This window comes from Ovis aries, chromosome 7, assembly GCF_016772045.2.
Source record: "Ovis aries strain OAR_USU_Benz2616 breed Rambouillet chromosome 7, ARS-UI_Ramb_v3.0, whole genome shotgun sequence".
NCBI lineage: Eukaryota > Metazoa > Chordata > Mammalia > Artiodactyla > Bovidae > Ovis > Ovis aries.
Genome location: NC_056060.1, coordinates 80,288,502 through 80,307,097, shown reverse-complemented (window position 1 = coordinate 80,307,097; position 18,596 = coordinate 80,288,502). Strand labels below are relative to the sequence as shown.

General features: G+C 39.6%; 2 protein-coding genes across 2 annotated transcripts in view; both read left to right on the top strand.

The window, feature by feature from the left end:
- MED6 (mediator complex subunit 6) overlaps positions 1-13,280 on the top strand; it is a 45,045-nt gene extending 31,765 nt beyond the window's left edge. The window contains exon 8 of the mRNA XM_060418231.1: positions 6,670-13,280. Coding sequence (XP_060274214.1) covers positions 6,670-6,695 — 26 coding nt within the window. The 3' untranslated portion in view covers positions 6,696-13,280. The remainder of the gene's footprint in view (positions 1-6,669) is intronic.
- Positions 1-18,596, top strand: part of LOC101102399 (disintegrin and metalloproteinase domain-containing protein 20) — a 28,811-nt gene that overhangs the window by 5,771 nt on the left and 4,444 nt on the right. Inside the window, 1 exon segment of the mRNA XM_060418229.1 lies at positions 10,138-18,596. Within this exon segment, the coding sequence (XP_060274212.1) occupies positions 18,569-18,596 (28 nt within the window). The 5' untranslated portion in view covers positions 10,138-18,568.

The following is an 18,596-nucleotide window of genomic DNA, read 5'->3' as shown; positions in this document are numbered from 1 at the left end:
AGTTGTTTGTTGCTAGTATTATAAAAACAGAATTGACTGCTGCATATTCATCTTGCATCCTTTGAGCTTGCTAAACTCATTAGTTCTAGTAGGTTTTTTTGTAGATTCCCTCAGATTTCTACATAGACCTCTACAAATGTTATCTATAAATAAAGACAAATTTAAGTCTTCCTTTCTTATCTGGAATCCTTTTATTTCTCTTTCTTCCCTGATTGCACTGCTCAGAACCTCTAGTACAATGTTTAGTAGAGGTAATGAGAGTAGACATTCTTTTCTTGTTTCTGATCTTAGATGGAAGATATTCAATCTTTTACCATTGGAAGCTACCATTAGCTGTAGATTTTTCCACAGATCTCCTTTCTCATGTTGAAAAGTTCCCTCTATTATCAGTTATCTGGGAGTTAATAGGATTGGATGTTGGGTTTGGTCAAATGAATTTTCTGATCTATTGATGTGATCATATTGTTACTGGCCTTGCTCCAGATTCTTGGACAGAAATACCACAAAAATGAATATTGTTCCCAAAAGATTTTTAGCCAAGCAGTAGTTTCTATTGGAGGGATAATGTGTGCCAAGGGAGATGGTGAAAGAGTCCCAGCTCCCCAAGGACATTCAGGAATAGGATTTTAAAGGCAGTGTGAAGGAGGGGGCCACAGGATGCCTGATTAGCTTGGCATCATTTTTGGCATAAGAGTGAAATTTTGAGCTTCGTCAACATACTGGTTTCAATTGGTCTGAGGTCTGCATGCTTGCAGTCAGCAGTTTTCATCTGGTCGGGGTCTACTTCCTGAAAATACAACTTAGGATTGTGTGTCAGGCCTTTGTCTTGCAGGAAATGGGGAGTTCTGTGATTCTACTGTGTGGTGGATTTACAGTCCAGCTTTTGCCCTTTGGAAACTGTATATACATCAGTGGAACAGAAATAATCTTGTAATTTTGTAGACCTCTAGTTGTTGTCTCAAAGACCTAAGCCCTTGGGCACTTTGTTTCTGTGGGCTTGTAGTTTTGTTTGCTCCAGGTCATTTCCTCGGTCCTTTTCCAAGAAGGCTATGTACTCTTGTCTTCCTGTTTCATTATGGTTATTCATTTTTAGTTTGTTAATATGGTAATATACAATGATTGATTTTCAGACCAACCTTGTGTCCATAGGATAAATTTCATTTGGTCGTGTTATATTATCCTTTTTATACTTCGTTGAATTCACTTGCTAACATTTTGCTTAGGATTTTGCCGTCTGTATTTGTGAGGGACATTGGTCTGAATTTTTGTATTAATGTTTTAAACTGATTTTCACATCAAGGTAATGCTGGCTGCAAAGAACTAGTTGGGTCATATTTTCTACTCTTCAGTTTTCTTGAAAGTTTATATAGAATTGTTCTCATTTTCTTTCTTGTATTTTTTTAAATAGTATTCATAAGTGAAATCAGTGTGGGCCTGGAGTTCTCCTTGTGGGAAAGTTTTAAGTTCCAAATTCAATTTCTTGGAAAGATACAGGACTATCTAGGTCATCCATTTCCTCTTGTGTTAACTTTCACAGTTTTTGTCTTTCAAAGAGTATGTCCATTTCATCTCTAAGTTGTCTAATTTATAGGCACAAAGTTGTTCATATTGTCTTTTATTATCCTTTCAATAACCATAGAAACCATGGCACTATCCTTCAACCATTCCTCATGTTGGTAATTTTTATCTTACTTTCTGATCAGTATGACTAGAGGTGTACGATTATTACTGGCTTTGTCAAAAAAAGGCCAGCATTTGTTTTTGTGTACTTTTTCCCCCCTCTCTGTTTCTGTGTGTGTGTGTGTGTGTGTGTGTGTTGCCTGGCCATGTGGCATGTGGGATCTTAATTCCCTAACCAAGGATCAAACCCACACCACTTGCAGTAGAAACCTGGAGTCTTAACTGCTAGACCACCAGGGAAGTCCTGTTTTTCTGTTTCTTATTTCATTAATTTTCACTCTGATCTTTATTACTTTCCTTAATCTATTTACTTTGGATGTAATTTGCTGTCATCTTTATAGTTTCTTGAGGTGGAAATAGAGATAATTGATTTGAGACCTTTATTGTTTCTTTTTTATTGAGATGTAATTGACATATAACATTGTATTAATTTTAGGTATACAACATAATGATTTGATATGTGTAAATATTGTGAAATGATTACCACAAGAAGTTTAGTTAAGATCACATAATGACAAATATTTTTTCTTATGATGAGTACTTTTAAGGTCTATTCTCTTAACAACTTTTGAATACAATATAGTATTGTTAACTATAGTATCCATGCTGTAATTGAGGAAAGCAGGGAAAACCGCTAGACCATTCAGGTATGACCTAAATCAAATCCCTTATGATTATACAGTGGAAGTGAGAAATAAGTTTAAGGGCCTAGATCTGATAGATAGAGTGCCTGATGAACTATGGAATGAGGTCCCTGACATTGTACAGGAGACACGGATCAAGACCATTCCCATAGAAAAGAAATGCAAAAAAGCGAAATGGCTGTCTGGGGAAGCCCTACAAATAGCTGTGAAAAGAAGAGAAGCAAAAAGCCAAGGAGAAAAGGAAAGATACAAGCATCTGAATGCAGAGTTCCAAAGAATAGCAAGAAGAGATAAGAAAGCCTTCTTCAGCAATTAATGTGAAAAAACAAAACAAAACAAAACAAAACAGAGGAAAAGAACAGAATGGGAAAGACTAGAGATCTCTTCAAGAAAATTAGAGATACCAAGGGAATATTTCATGCAAAGATGGACTCAATAAAGGACAGAAATGGTATGGACCTAACAGAAGCAGAAGATATTAAGAAGAGATGGCAAGAATACATAGAAGAACTGTACAAAGGGGATCTTCATGACCCAGATAACCACGATAGTGTGATCACTCATCTAGAGTCAGACATCCTGCAATGTGAAGTCAAGTGGGCCTTAGAAAGCATCACTACGAACAAAGCTAGTGGAGGTGATGGAATTCCGGTAGAGCTATTTCAAATCCTAAAAGCTGATGCTGTGAAAGTGCTGCACTCAATATGCCAGCAAATTTGGAAAACTCAGCAGTGGCCACAGGACTGGAAAAGGTCAGTTTTCATTCCAATCCCAAAGAAAGGCAATGCCAAAGAATGCTCAAACTACTGCACAATTACAGTCATCTCACGTGCTAGTAAAGTAATGCTCAAAATTCTCCAAGCCAGGCTTGAGCAACATGTGAACCATGAACTTCCTGATGTTCAAGCTGGCTTTAGAAAAGGCAGAGGAACCAGAGATCAAATTGCCAACATCTGCTGGATCATGGAAAAAGCAAGAGAGTTCCAGAAAAACATCTATTTCTGCTTTATTGACTATGCCAAAGCCTTTGACTGTGTGGATCACAAAAAAACTGTGGACAATTCTTCAAGAGATGGGAATACAGACCACCTGACCTGCCTCTTGAGAAATCTGTATGCAGGCCAGGAAGCAACAGTTAGAACTGGACATGGAACAACAGACTGGTTCCAAATAGGACAAGGAGTACGTCAAGGCTGTATATTGTCACCCTGCTCATTTAACTTATATGCAGAGTATGTCATCAGAAACGCTGGGCTGGAAGAAGCACGAGCTGGAATCAAGATTGCCGGGAGAAATATCAATAACCTCAGATATGCAGATGACACCACCCTTATGGCAGAAAGTGAAGAGGAACTAAAAAGCCTCTTGATGAAAGTAAAAGAGGAGAGTGAAAAAGTTGGCTTAAAGCTCAACATTCAGAAAACAAAGACCATGGCATCCGGTCCCATCACTTCATGGGAAATAGATGGAGAAACAGTGGAAACAGTGTCAGATTTTATTTTTTGGGGCTCCAAAATCACTGCAGATGGTGATTGCAGCCATGAAATTAAAAGACACTTACTCCTTGGAAGAAAAGTTATGACCAACGTAGATAGCATTTGTCGACTATGGTCTGTCTAGTCAAGGCTATGGTTTTTCCAGTAGTCATGTATGGATGTGAGAGCTGGACTGTGAAGATGGCTGAGTGCCAAAGAATTGATGCTTTTGAACTGTGGTGTTGGAGAAGACTCTCGAGAGTCCCTTGGACTGCAAGGAAATCCAATCAGTCCATTCTGAAGGAGATCAACCCTGGGATTTCTTTGGAAGGAATGACGCTAAAGCTGAAACTCCAGTACTTTGGTCACCTCATGCGAAGAGTTGACTCATTGGAAAAGACTTTGATGCTGGGAAGGGTTGGGGGCAGGAGGAGAAGGGACAACCGAGGATGAGATGGCTGGATGGCATCACTGACTCGATGGACACAAGTCTGAGTGAACTCCGGGAGTTGTTGATGGACAGGGAGGCCTGGCTTGTCACAAAGAGCCTGACACGACTGAGCGACTGAACTGAACTGAACAGAACAGGATTATTTTATCTTATAAATAAATGGAAGTTTATATCTTTTACACTTTCACCCATTTACCCAATTCCCCACCCTTGCTTCTGGCAAATACAGTCTGTTCTCTGTATCACTGGGTTTGGTTTTAGATTTTGCGTATAAGTGAGATCATACAATATTTGTGTCTCTCTCTCTCTCTCTGACTTATCCTGGAATAAATCCCACTTGATCATATTGTATGACCTTTTTAATATATTGTTGAATTTGATTTGCTGTTTTATTGAGTATTTTTGCATTGATATTCATTAAAGATAATTGGCTTGTAGTTTTCTTATAGTATCCTTGTCTATTTTTGGTATTGGTAATGATGGCTTTGTAAAATGAGTTTGGAAATATTCCTTCCTTTTGTAAAAAGTTTGAGAATAATTGGTGTTAATTCTTCTTTAAATGTTTTGTAAAACTCAGCAGTGAAGACATCTGGTTCTAGACTTTTCTTTGTTGAGAGGTTTTGGATTACTACTTGGATTACTCCTGGTAGCTCAGCTGGTAAAGAATCTGCGTGCAATGCAGGAGACCCCAGTTTGATTCCTGGGTTGGGAAGATCCCTGGAGAAGGGATAGCCTACCCACTCCAGTATTCTGGCCTGGAGAATCCCATGGACTGTATAGTCCATGGGGTCCCAAAGAGTTGGACATGACTGAGTGACTTTCACTCACTTTGGATTACTAATTCAGTCTCCTTACTAGTGGGGCTTCCCTGGTGACTCAGACGGTAAAGAATATGCTTGCAATGCAGGAGAAATGGGTTTGATCCCTGGGTTGGGAAGATCCCCTGGAGAAAGGAATGGTAACCCACTCTAGTATTCTTGCCTGGAGAATTCCATGGACAGAAGAACCTGGCAAGCTATACAGTCCATGTGGTTGCAAAGCCAGACATGACTGAGTGACTAACACACACTCCTTACTAGTAATTGATCTGTCCAACTTTTCTGTTTCTTCATGATTCAGTCTTAGTAGATGGTTGTTGTTCAGTTTCTAAGTCATGTCTGACTCTTTGTGACCCCATGTACTGTAGCGTTCCAGGCTTCCCTGTCTTTCGCTGTCTCCTGGAGTTTGCTCAAGCTCATGTCTATTGAGTTGGTGATGCCATTCAACCATCTCATCCTTTGTCACCCCCTTCTCCTCTTGCCCTCAATCTTTCCCATCATCAGAGTCTTTTCCAGTGAGTCAGCTCTTCACATCAGGTGGCCAGAGTAGATGGTAGATTGTATGTTTCTAGGAATTTATCCATTTTTTCCTATGTTGTCCATTTTGTTAACATTTGATTGTTCATATTGTTGTCTTACAATCTTTTGTATTTCAGTGGTATCAGTTATATCTCCTCTTTCATTTCTAGTTTTATTCGGCTGCTGTTTCTTTTTTTCTTTATAAATCTAGCTAAAGTTTTCTTTAGTGTATCTTTTCAAAAAAATAAACTTTTAGTTTTATTCATCTTTTCTATTTTCTGTTTAGTCTCTATTTCATGTATTTGTACTCTGGTATTTGTTGTTTGCTTCCATCTGTGAACTTTGGAGTTAATTTGTTCTTCTTTTCCTGTTTCCTTGAGGTGTAAAGGGTGGTTGTTTATTTGAGATTTTTCTTGTTTCTTAATGTAGCCGCTTATTGTTATGAACTTTCCTCTTAGAACTGCTTTTGTTGCATCCCGTAAATTTTGGTATGTTGTCTTTCCATTTTCATTTCTTTCAAGATATTTTAAAAAATTTCTTCTTTGACCCATTGGTTGTTATAGCATGTTGTTTGATCTCCACTTATCTGTGAATTTTCCAGTTTTCTTTTTGTAATTGATTTCTAGTTTTATACCACGGTGGTTGGAAAAGATGCTTGATACGATTTCAACTTTCTTAAATTTGTTGAGACTTGCTTTTGGCTCAGCATATAAGCTGTGCTGGAGAATATTCCTTGTGCTCTTGAGAAGAATGTGTATTCTGCTGTTTTTGAAGAAATGTTCTGCATATATATGATAAGTCCATCAGATATCACATGTACCTTAAGTGTGATGTTTCTCTGTTGATTTTCTGTCCAGATGATGAAAATAGGGTATTGAAGTCCCCTTCTATTATTGTATTGCTGCATATTTCTCCCTATTATTTCTTAACTTAGGCATGTAATTCTATAACTTTCCTTCTAAGTATTGCTCTAGTGGCTTTCTATATATTGTGATATATGTTTTTATTTTAATTCAAAATATTATTTAATTTTCTTTGTTGTTGAAATGTTTAATAGATTGTCTTTTTTTTTTTTTTTGCAGCAGTTTTAAGTTCACAGCAAAATTGAGTGAAAAGTACGCATTCTCACATACCGCACCCTGCTGCCTCCACACAAGCATAGTCTCTGCTACCATCTACATCCTGCATCTGAGTGCCACATTTGTTATAATTGATGAACCTACATTACTTGTCATTATTATCCAAAGTCTGTAGTTTACACTAGGGTTCACTCTTGATGTTATACATCATTTGGGTTTGGAGAAATGTATAATGACATATGTTCACCAGTGAAGCATATGGAATAGTTTTATTGCTGTAACAGTCCTCTGTGCCCTGTTCACCCTCCTTTGACCTAACTCTGCAACCACTGATTTTTTCCCCCCACTGATGTTTTTATTGTCTCCAAAATTTTGCCTTTTCTAGAATATTGTATTGTTAAAGTCTTACAATGTACAGCCTTTCCAGATTGGCTCTTTCACTTAGTAATATACATTTAAGTTTCTTTGTGTCCTTCCATATCTTGATAGCTTTATTATTTAAGCACTGAATAGTATTTTATTGTTTGGATGTTCAGTTCGGTTCAGTCCAGTCTCTCAGTCGTGACCAACTCTTTATGACCCCATGGACTGTAGCATGCTGGTCTTCCCTGTCCATCACCAACTCCCAGAGCTCACTCAAATTCATGTCCATCAAGTCAGTGATGCCATCCAACCATCTCATCCTCTGTCTTCCCCTTCTCCTGCCTTTAATCTTTCACAGCATCAAGGTCTTTTCCAATGAGTTAATTCTTCACAGCAGGTGGCCAAAGTATTGGAGCTTCAGCTTCAGCTTCAGCATCAGTCCTTCCAACTGACTGCAAGCTCACTGATTCTTTCCTTGACCCATCAGTCTAAGCATGAGCCCATCAGAAGCATTCTTATCTGTTACAGTATCTTTTTAAAAAACTTTTTATATTGGAGTATAACTAATTAACAATGTCGTGATAGTTTCAGGTGGACAGCAAAGGGACTCAGCCATACATATGCATGTATCCATTCTCCCCCAAACTCCCCTCCCATCCAGGCTACCACATTTTACTGAGCAGAGTTCCCAGTGCTGTATAGTAGAACCTTGTTGGTTATCCATTTAAAATACACCAGTTCTGTTACAGTGTTTTTTATTTCTATGGTTTCCTTTTGATTCTTTCTTACCATCTTTCTGTTTATGTTACTAATCTTTTCTTGCATGTTGTCAACTTTTTCTGTTACCCTTAGCATATAGATCATAATTATTTTAAATTCCCAGATAATTCCAAAAAACTCTGCCATATCTGAGTCTGGTTCTTAATGCTTGTTTTTTCTTTTCAGACTGTTTTTCTTTTAACCCTGCCTTTTAGCATGCCTTGTAACTTTTTTGTTGAAAACCAGATATGAAGTTTAAGTAATAGAAACTGAAGTAAATAAGCCTTTATTGTTTATCTAATTAGGTGTTAGTCTGTGTTTACTGTTTCCTTTAGTTGTAGGTGTCAGAGGTTTCAATTTCCTCTAATGTTCTTATTTCTGTTTCCCATGTCCTTTTAGGATTTTCTGAGAAACCCCTTAATTAGAGCCTATGCCTGTAGTTATTTCCTCTATAATCCACTTATTACAAGAGCACCTTTGATATGGTATAAGGTATGGGAGGATGGGAAGCGTTCTCTAGTCTTAAGGTTAGGTCTCAGTCTTACAATGGTCTTGTGCTTCTGGGCTGTGAATTTCACAAGTGCATTTAAGCTGCACCCTTCTTCCCCTAGGTGAGATAAGAAGGCTGGAGGAGGCTGAAGTTGGGTAATTTCCCTTCCCTCAAGTTGAAAAAGGCTATGGTGAATGAAGTCTTTTACCTTGTTGATTAGACCATTACTTTGAGGACACTTTGGGTGTATTTCAAATGGTGACTATTACTCTTTCCATATATCAGAAAGGTCACATTTCTTGGTCAAACATGATGAATTTCTTCCTAGGCTCTACTGTGAGAACATGGTAGGTGTCTAGGAGGTCAAACTTGCCAGGGTCCAGCCCCCGCAGGATCCAGGGGAACCCGAAGGAGAAACGGTGTTGGCAAATGATTTAGAGAGAGATAAGGAAAGAATGTTGCAGATAAGAGAATAGAGGAGAGAAAGACACTGATATTCCTTGGTTTACACAGAAAGCTAATAAAGTCTTAGAAGCCCAGACAGGAAAGTGAATGCAGAGAGCCTCTGTGTTCCAAGGGATGAGCCTGAAAAAGAGAGGGAGGGAGGGAGGGAGGGAGGGAGGGAGGGAGGGAGGGAGAGAGAGAGAGAGGGAGAGAGAGAGAAAGAGAGAGAAAGAAAGAAAAAAAGAAAGACACGGGGTGACCAAGCTTCGTCGATGAGCGAGGCCCAATAGCTTTATTTTAAAAGGGACTTTTATACCTTAACTTATACATAGAGGGAAATGAAAGATACAAATTCATAGAGTCAGCCCAAACATTACATCTGTTTTGCCTTTATCAAAACCATGATTTTTTCTGCAAGCCTTTCCCATAAACAATATTGTGTACATTATCTTCTGGCCTGGAGGCCTGTGAACATTTTATGACCCTCTTTTGATAAAGCCTGCTCAACCAGAAAACTTATTTTTCCTTGAAATGTTTTTTCTTTATATTTCTAATCTGTGTCAGCCTCAGAAAATGCTAAACAGAGTTACATTTCTCACGGAACAAATGTGCAGTGAATTACAACAGAAAAAAGAACTTATTAGTTCAAAAGTCTGATGTGATTAATTTCAAGGCTATTTCTTGTTTTTCTTACATTCCAACTATGTTAACTAATGCACTCCCAGGTGCACAGTGGATAAGAGATATGGGAGCTTAGCAACAAGCATTGACCCAATAATGAAATCCTACACCAGCCCTACTCTAATAACTTTTAAGTCTTTGAAAGGCTCTATGTTTTAGGCTTCCCGCCTGTCACAGTTGGGGGGCTGTGAACAATCATATGCATAGCTGCAAGAGTCTGGATAAACCTGCCAAGCAAGCTAGAATGCTAACAAAGGGAGTTTGATTTGAAATATTCCTCTCATGTCCAGGAGACTTATTAGCTAGGACCCTAAGTTGATTTTCTCCAGAGAAATGTGGTTGGGGATAGCCCCCTGTTAATGTCAGGAGAGTTGGTGAAAGACATGAAATAGACAGACAGATTTTGGTCTTGGGGTAGATGCTCGAGAAGGGGGGCCCCTCAAGGCCTGATCTCGCCTTTGCCCATCTGGCCTCTTCCTCATGACCTTTGCCATGGGTGGGATCTCCTGTGGTGGCTCCCGGCACAAACTTATCGCAGTGTAGAAGCTCCCTTTATAATGGGCCCCCATGAGTTTTTAACTCTGGTGGTAGTCTGCACTTAGCCTCCACGAATTTGTTGAAATCATTGTTTATTTGTTACTGGCTCCAGCCACTCTGCTTCAGGTAAGCTCGTTTGTATTCTCTGTATTAGCCAGTCTCTCCAGTCAGTGCAGTGGCCTCATTTCTCTGTACAGGAAACAGGAGTCAAGACCATCACCAAGAAAAAGAAATGCCAAAAAGCAAAATGGTTGTCTGAGGAAGTCTTACAAATAGTTGTGAAAAGAAGAGAAGTGAAAAGCAAAGGAGAAAAGGATAGACAGACCCATCTGAATGCAGAGTTCCAAAGAATAGCAAGGAGAGATAAGAAAGCCTTCCTCAGTGATCAGTACAAAGAAATAGAGGAAAACAACAGAATGAGACAGACTAGAGATCTATTCAAGAAAATTAGAGATACCAAGGGAATATTTCATGCAAAGATGGACTCAATAAAGGACAGAAATAGTATGGATCTAACAGAAGCAGACGATATTAAGAAGAGGTGGCAAGAATACACAGAAGAACTGTACAAAAAAGATCTTCATGACCCAGGTAATGATGATGGTGTGATCACTCACCTAGAGTCAGACATCCTGGAATGTGAAGTCAAGTGGGCGTTAGAAAGCATCACTAAGAACAAATCTAGTGGAGGTGATGGAATTCCAGTTGAGCTATTTCAAATCCTGAAAGATGATGCTGTGAAAGTGCCGTACTCAATATGCCAGCAAATTTGGAAAACTCAGCAGTGGCCACAGGACTGGAAAAGGTCAGTTTTCATTCCAATCCCAAAGAAAGGCAATGCAAAAGAATGCTCAGACTATCGCACAATTGCACTCACCTCACATGCTAGTAAAGAAATGCTCAAAATTCTCCAAGCCAGGCTTCAGCAATATGTGAACTGTGAATTTCCAGATGTTCAAGCTGGTTTTAGAAAAGGCAGAGGAACCAGAGATCAAATTGCCAACATCTGCTGGATCATGGAAAAAGCAAGAGAGTTCCAGAAAAACATCTATTTCTGCTTTATTGACGATGCTAAAGCCTTTGACTGTGGATCATGAGAAACTGGAAAATTCTTCAAGAGATGGGAATACCTGACCACCTGACCTGCCTCTTGAGAAATCTGTATGCAGGTCCGGAAGCAACAGTTAGAACTGGACATGGAACAACAGACTGGTTCCAAATAGGAAAAGGAGTACGTCAAGGCTGTATATTGTCACCCTGCTCATTTAACTTATATGCAGAGTATGTCATGAGAAATGCTAGGTTGGAGGAAGCACAAGCTGGAATCAAGATTGCCAGGAGAAATATCAATAACTTCAGGTGTGAGATGACACCACCCTTATGGCAGAAAGTGAAGAAGAACTAAAGAGCTACTTGATGAAAGTGAAAGAAGAGAGTGAAAAAATTGGCTTAAAGCTCAACATTCAGAAAACTAAGATCATGGCATCTGATCCCATCACTTCATGGCAAATAGATGGGAAAACAGTGGAAACGGTGGCTGACATTTTTCTGGGCTCCAAAATCACTGCAGATGGGTGATTGCAGCCATGAATTTAAAAGACGCTTACTCCTTGGAAGGAAAGTTATGACCAACCTAGACAGCATATTGAAAAGCAGAGACATTACTTTGTCAACAAAGGTCCATCTAGTCAAGGCTATGGTTTTTCTAGTGGTCTTGCATGGATGTGAGAGTTGGACTATAAAGAAAACTGAGGGCCAAAGAATTGATGCTTTTGAACTGTGGTGTTGGAGAAGACTCTTGAAAGTCCCTTGGACTGCAAGGAGATCCAACCAGTCCATCCTAAAGGAGATCAGTCCTGGGTGTTCATTGGAGGGACTGATGTTGAAGCTGAAACTCCAATCCTTTGGCCACCTGATGCGAAGATCTGACTCATTTGAAAAGACCCTGATACTGGGAAAGATTGAGGGCAGGAGAAGAAGGGGACAACAGAGGATGAGCTGGTTGGATGGCATCACTGACTCGATGGAAATGGGTTTGGGTGAACTCCGGGACTTGGTGATGGACAGGGAGGCCTAGCGTGCTGTGGTCCATGCGGTCACAGAGTCGGACAAGACTGAATGACTAAAGTGAACTGAAGAAAACCCATTGCTTTTCAGTTTAGTTTTTTTTCTTTTTGTGAGAGTGGGAGTGCAAGATTTACATGTCAGAATGGAAATTGGAAGGGCATCCATTGTGCAATTTGTATGTTTTAAGGTTTGTGTAGATGCTTTGTGGCTTAGCAGAAACCAGTGATCTTTACCAAGATCGTCAATCTTGGTAAACGTCCCACATGCATTTGAAAGTAATGTTTATTCTACAGTTTTTGAGTATAGTATTTTATATATATCAAGGTCAATATGATTAATATTGTTTAACTCTTCTATGTCTTTACTTTTTTTGCATGCTTACTCTTGGTAAACTTCTTCAAGTATGATCCTGGATTTTTCTTTTTGATCTCTCAACTCTTGCTTCATGATCTCTCATCTCTCAACATATGCTTTGTATGGTTTGAAGCTATGCTGTTACGTGCATATAAAATACTGGAATGGTCCCTGTTTTCTTAATCATACTGGATGTTTCTCTACTTGATTTATACCTTTCTATTACTGTCAGTACCTTGTCATCTTTTAATAAGATTTAGTTTTATAATGTTTGCATTGACTGCTTTCTTTACTTTTTAATATCCACATTTCATCGTTTGCTTTCAGCCTTGCATAATTACCTTTATATTAGGTTTGGCTTATTTAGTAAAGAAATCACAACTGAAATAGCAAGTGTAAATATAATCACCCCTGCCTAGTTTGCTGCTGCTGCTGCTAAGCCGCTTCAGTCGTGTCCAACTCTGTGCGACCCCATAGACAGCAGCCCACCAGGCTCCCCCGTCCCTGGGATTCCCCAGCCAAGAACACTGGAGTGGGTTGCCATTTCCTTCTCCAATGTGTGAAAGTGGAAAGTGAAAGTGAAGTCGTGTCTGACCCTCAGCGACCCCACGGACTGCAGCCTTCCAGGCTCCTCCGTCCATGGGATTTTCCAGGCAAGAGTACTGGAGTGGGGTGCCATTGCCTTCTCCAGCCTGCCTAGTTTATGAAGCTCAATAGTAATTCTTCAAGATCAACCCACTTGTACACGTGAAACAGGTGAATTAAATACAAGTGTAATTGGTATCATTATCCCAGTATCGTTAAGGGTCTTATCATAGCACAGACATTTGTAACTCCTCCAGATTCAAACGGTTGTTCTCAGGTTACTATTGTTGAAGCAGTTGAAGCTTTATTAATAAAACTTGATAAGGATCTCTGATTTATTACTCTTCAGTCATTTGTATTACCGCCAAAAACAGTTGGAAGAATCTACTATACTAGGGGTTTTGTGAAAAGATATATTATTTTTAATTTATATTTTTACTATAGATCCAACGTCTAGTTAATATAAAACCATTTAGTTTTCTTGTTATGTTTGTTAGTGTGGTTTTTCAAGTAATTTTCCTATATTGCTAAAATTTTCAAATTTATTGATATAAAGTTGTTTATATGTTCATTATTTTTTATGTCTTTGTGAAAAGATGGGCTTCCCAGGTAGTTCAGCTGGTAAAGAATTTACCTGCAATGCAGGAGACCCCAGTTTGATTCTCCAGTGTAGTTCTTGATCATCATTGGTGGGTGTTTGTCAGTTCTTTACAAGGAACTGGCTTTAATTTTTTTTTTTTTTTAGTGTTTGTTTTTTATGTCTTTGGTACTCTATTTTTTAATTTTTCTGTTAAAGATTGATTAGCTGTTATCTTTCAAGTTTTGTGACATTATATCTTATACAAAGTATTTTTAGTCTTTCTCCTTTCCTACTCTGTATCCCCAAAGCCAGAAATTTTCATGTAAGCTTTTGCTTTAACTCCATTCTACATGTGTAATATGTTTTATTTTCATTCAGACCAAAATATTTTCAGTTACACATTTACACCATGTTTGGATCTTGGCTGTTCTTTCACTTTGAAGCAAATTACTATTTTCTAGTTTGTTTTTCTTCTTTCTACAATTTTAATTCTGCAAGTAAGGAAGGTTAAGCAGTTTTTATTTTTAGCATTTGTTAAGACTTTCTTTATGACAGTAAATATTGTCTGTTTTGGTAAATATCATGTGCATGCTTGTGTGCTAAGTTGCTTCAGTCTTGTCTGACTCTTTGCAACCCTATGGACTGTAGCCTGCCAGTCTTCTCTGTTCATGGGATTCTCCAGGCAAAAATACTGCAGCGGGTTGCCATGCCCTCCTCCAGGAGATCTTCCCGACCAAGGGATTGAACCACGTCTCTTATGTCTTCTGCATTAGCAAGTGGGTTCTTACCCCTAGGGCCACCTGGGAAGCCTGTTTCGATTAGGTTAATTTGATTAAGTTTGCTTAAATCTTCTACTTAACTCTCTTTTTTTTGGGGGGGGGGGGGTCTGATGTATTTGTTGGTGAAAGAAAGTATGTTAACACCTACAAGTAGATTTTGAATTTTTCTGTTTCTCCTTTTTGTTCTGTTGGTGTTTGCTTTATATATTTCAAAGCTATTTGTTAAGTAGATACAAACTCCTGCTGAATTTTATCATATTGAATATATCTTTATCTCTGTAATGACTTCATCTTTTCTGCTATTAATATGGTTTGTTTCCTCTTTTGTCAATATAAATTAGTAAACTATTGTCATTATTTTAGAGTAGAAGTTCTTTCCTCTCAATTCAGAGGAAAGAACCTTTTCTTCTGGAGCATATTGAATTAGATTCTGGTTTGCATTTAGAGCCATTAAAGGGCAGTAGGAGTATGTCTTGAGGACACTAGACATGCCCTCAGTTCAGTTCAGTCGCTCAGTCGTGTCCGACTCTTTGCGACCCCATGAATTGCAGCACGCCTAGGCCTCCCTGTCCATCACCATCTCCCAGAGCTCACTCAGACTCACGTCCATCGAGTCCATGATGCCATCCAGCCATCTCATCATGGGTTAGTGGGATAATTTCCCCAGTTGAGATAATCATAGGGTCTCTAGCTAGAGGTGGCTAGGCTTTTCAGACAAGAAAAGTCTAGGCATCTTCCCTGGTAGAGGAACGTCAGGCATCTTGGGAGTACCTAGATACTCAGAACCAATCCAGTCCACCTGGAAATCCCATTATCAAGGTCAAACTTTTTTTTTTGTTTGTTTTTGTCTCAATCAGATTTCCCACTACAGTCTTGGCAAATCTCAGTATTCAGCTTACGCTGTGATTCTGAAACTCCACAGTTACATTCTGGTTTTCTTTGAAGTTGGGTCTGTGGCTAAAGGAGAGTTTTTTTTTTTTTTTAAGTCTCCTATTATCAGCAATCTGAGCTGAGACCTTAGAGCCTTGAGCCTCATTGTGCAAAATGTCCATTAAAATTTAGTACACCCATTCCACCCCTCAGTCTTTGAAATACTTCTAGGCATCATCACAGCCCTCCCTTGGACCCCCACACACTTGCTTCAACAGGGCACTTCATCACAATCAACACTGAGTAGAAATTTAACTAATTGTGATGTTATTATGAGCCCATCCCCCATTCAACAGGAGTTCAGCAGTGTGTTAAGGCCATGGACATACCTAAGCGATCTCAAAGACCCATTTTATCTGTCTCACTTGGCAGCACTCTTGGTACCAAGTCCTGTATGTATCTGTCAAGATCTAGTCCAGAAAAGAAAAATCCACCAAGAGTAATTACTATAGGGAATTCTTGGAAAGGTATTAGAGAGCTGACAAGGTAAAAAGGGAGCACAGAAGTACAGAGAAGTATGAATTACCACAGAGAGTTGCACCCCTGAGATTGTGGGAATGAAGGGAAGAGACTGAGATTTTCATAACCTAGAAGCTCTCACAGTGGCCTCATAGGTCTGGACCTGGACAATAGAAGATAGAGCATTACAAGCCCAGGCGATGCTGGTAATTTAGGAACTCAGAAAAGTAGTGTGGAGTTGATAGCTGTACTTCCTATTAGGTAATATTGAGCTGGTACTGGTTCCTTAGGCACTTGGAAGAAGGTCCTCCAGGACTGACACGGATCTCAGAGACAGAGGGTTACTCCTCTCATGGAGTGATTCAAGCCTGTATCAGGGAGCTTTGTGGTATAGCCTGAAACATCTGAGAAGGAGATACTGGCTGGCTGGTATGGGTTGTCCACGGTACTGGAAGATGGCCCTGTACATCTGGTTCTGAGCCCTCTGGGGAGGGGGCACTGACACTAGGTGCCTTTGGTAGGGATTGATGGAGCTGGTTCTGGGAATGTGGTAGCTGACTCTCAGCATCAGAGCAAGATACCATTCTGGGCGTAGGGGGAAGGTCACTGACAGTAACAGCAGGCAAACAGGAAGAGTCCCTTGTCCGTCCTTTTTGCTTTTTATTCTCCCTCTCAGGCTTTTCTTGACAGCACTTTTCAGGAATCCAGCTAGAATGGGGAAATATCATCTGTAGATTCCAATCTCTAGCTCCATAGACAAAGCGTTAGGACTTAGAAAACAGTTGATAATCAGTATAAGCTATGTCAGCAGAGCTCTGCTAATAGCTTCTGTGGTGACAGGTGATATGTAGGAGGTGATAAATGATTGGTGTGATGCTGTCTGATATTTTCTGTTGTTTAATTTAGTTGTGGCTCACTACATTCTTCTCATGAGCCTGAATGGTTTGTGACCTAAGTGTAAGAAGCCCTGAATTAGCTGTGACTAAGAGTGAGTGGAAAATCATGGACGGAGGAGCCTGGTAGGCTGCCATCCATGGGGTCACAAAGAGTCGGACACGACTGAGCGACTTCACTTTCACATTCACTTTTCATTTTCATGCATTGGAGAAGGAAATGGCATCCCACTCTAGTGTTCTTGCCTAGAGAATCCCAGGGCCAGCAGAGCTTGGTGGGCTGCCGTCTATGGGATTGCACAGAGTCGGACAGGACTGAAGTGACTTAGCAGTAGCAGTAGCAAGAGTGAGTGGAGACAAGGTAAGATAGAGGTTTTGAGGAGTTGAAGTAGCTGCTGGGAATAGAAGAAAGAGTTAATTACTGATGCCGAGGAAGATTCTGACACTACTTGAAGTGCAGGTGATGACAGAGAGGAAGGGCTTTGGAGTGACACCAGTTCAATGTATTTAATGGTACAATAGTGACAAATACTGGTATGACTTAAAGATCCTTGGCAATGAAATTTTCTCTTGTTACCACATCTTATTTCTGATGAAATAACTCAATATAAGTTATTTTCCTCTTTATAATGCTTTGTTTCTAATAGTCCTCTTTCACCTCACACATTTCCATCTTAATATCCCCAAGTCTGTAGCAGATACCAAGGATATCATGTAGAGAGACATGGAAAGGAAATCTGGTCATTAGGATTTGACCTATATCAGAGATGCTTTCTGTTAGAAGTTTCATCCAGTATTCTTGGCTTCCAGGAGCTATCCATTAGTTCTGGCAAAGTATCTAGGAGTATCCAGGTGTTCTTGACATCGTAATGCCAGGAGTATTCTTATGCTCTACTGTCAACCCCATTTGTGTCCGTGTTGAGAATATTCAGGCCACCAGTGTATGTTCTGATGTGTCTCCAATTTTTTAAAATCTGTTGTTTTCAAAGGTTAAGGAAATTATTGATACCTTTAACTGAAAGTCAGCAAATGAAGAAAATTAGCTTTTACTTGAGTTAAAATTTGTGTTTCAACAGGTATGAAATAAGTCCATTCTAATTGTGTTCTCTGAATCTTTTAGTGAACTGACTCTAGATTTAAATTCTTCAGTCTAATGTTCTCTAGAGAATTCAGCTAACTCACCATGCATGTAAAATATAGAATGGGATATATCTAAACACAGCCAAGGTGAGTCTCTTATGATTGAGAACATGATGCAGCTGGGCTAGGTGCAGGGAAGACTGCTGCTTCCATGCTGTGATTAGAGGCAACTGGGTTGTTGACTTGTCTCCAAATAACAGCCTCATTCCTATTACTCTGTCAACATAGCTGCCTTCCTTGGAATGTCCAGGGGTTTACTGCAGATAAGCGTGTGTTATAAAATACATCTTTGTCTGGATGGGGGTGGGGACTTCCAAAACTAATGAGTCCCTTAAGTGAGACTGACTTTGACTGCTCACCTCAAACAGAACGGGAGCTAGATAAGACGTCTGTAGAAGAGAAGGGGCGATGGAGCAAACTGAATAAAGAAACCAAAAAATGGTGAGTTTTGGATGGGCTGTCCACATGCTTACTGAAGCTAGCAGAGGACCAGTCGACTTTGGGTGGAAGAGTAAATTGGGAGTCAGATGTCAATCTTTTTAATATGAAAAATGTCATGCCAGTGTACATGCTTAGAGAATAGTATATTAATGAGTCCTTGTATTAAAACAGGATTCAACAATTACCCATCTATGATGAATTTCCTTCATTTCTTTCTCTGTAAACCTGCTCTTCCCTTATCCCTTGCCCTTACGTAGATATGAGACAATCTCCGGAATTTTATTGATTCAAGCCTTGTCCCAATTGAAATCACTCTCTTTCTCTCCCTCTCTCCCCTACCCTCTCTGCCCCAACCACCCTATCCTAGATCTTCTATTTTCACTTCAGCGTTGCAGCTTTGATGGGCCAGTTCTTCCAGGACACAGATC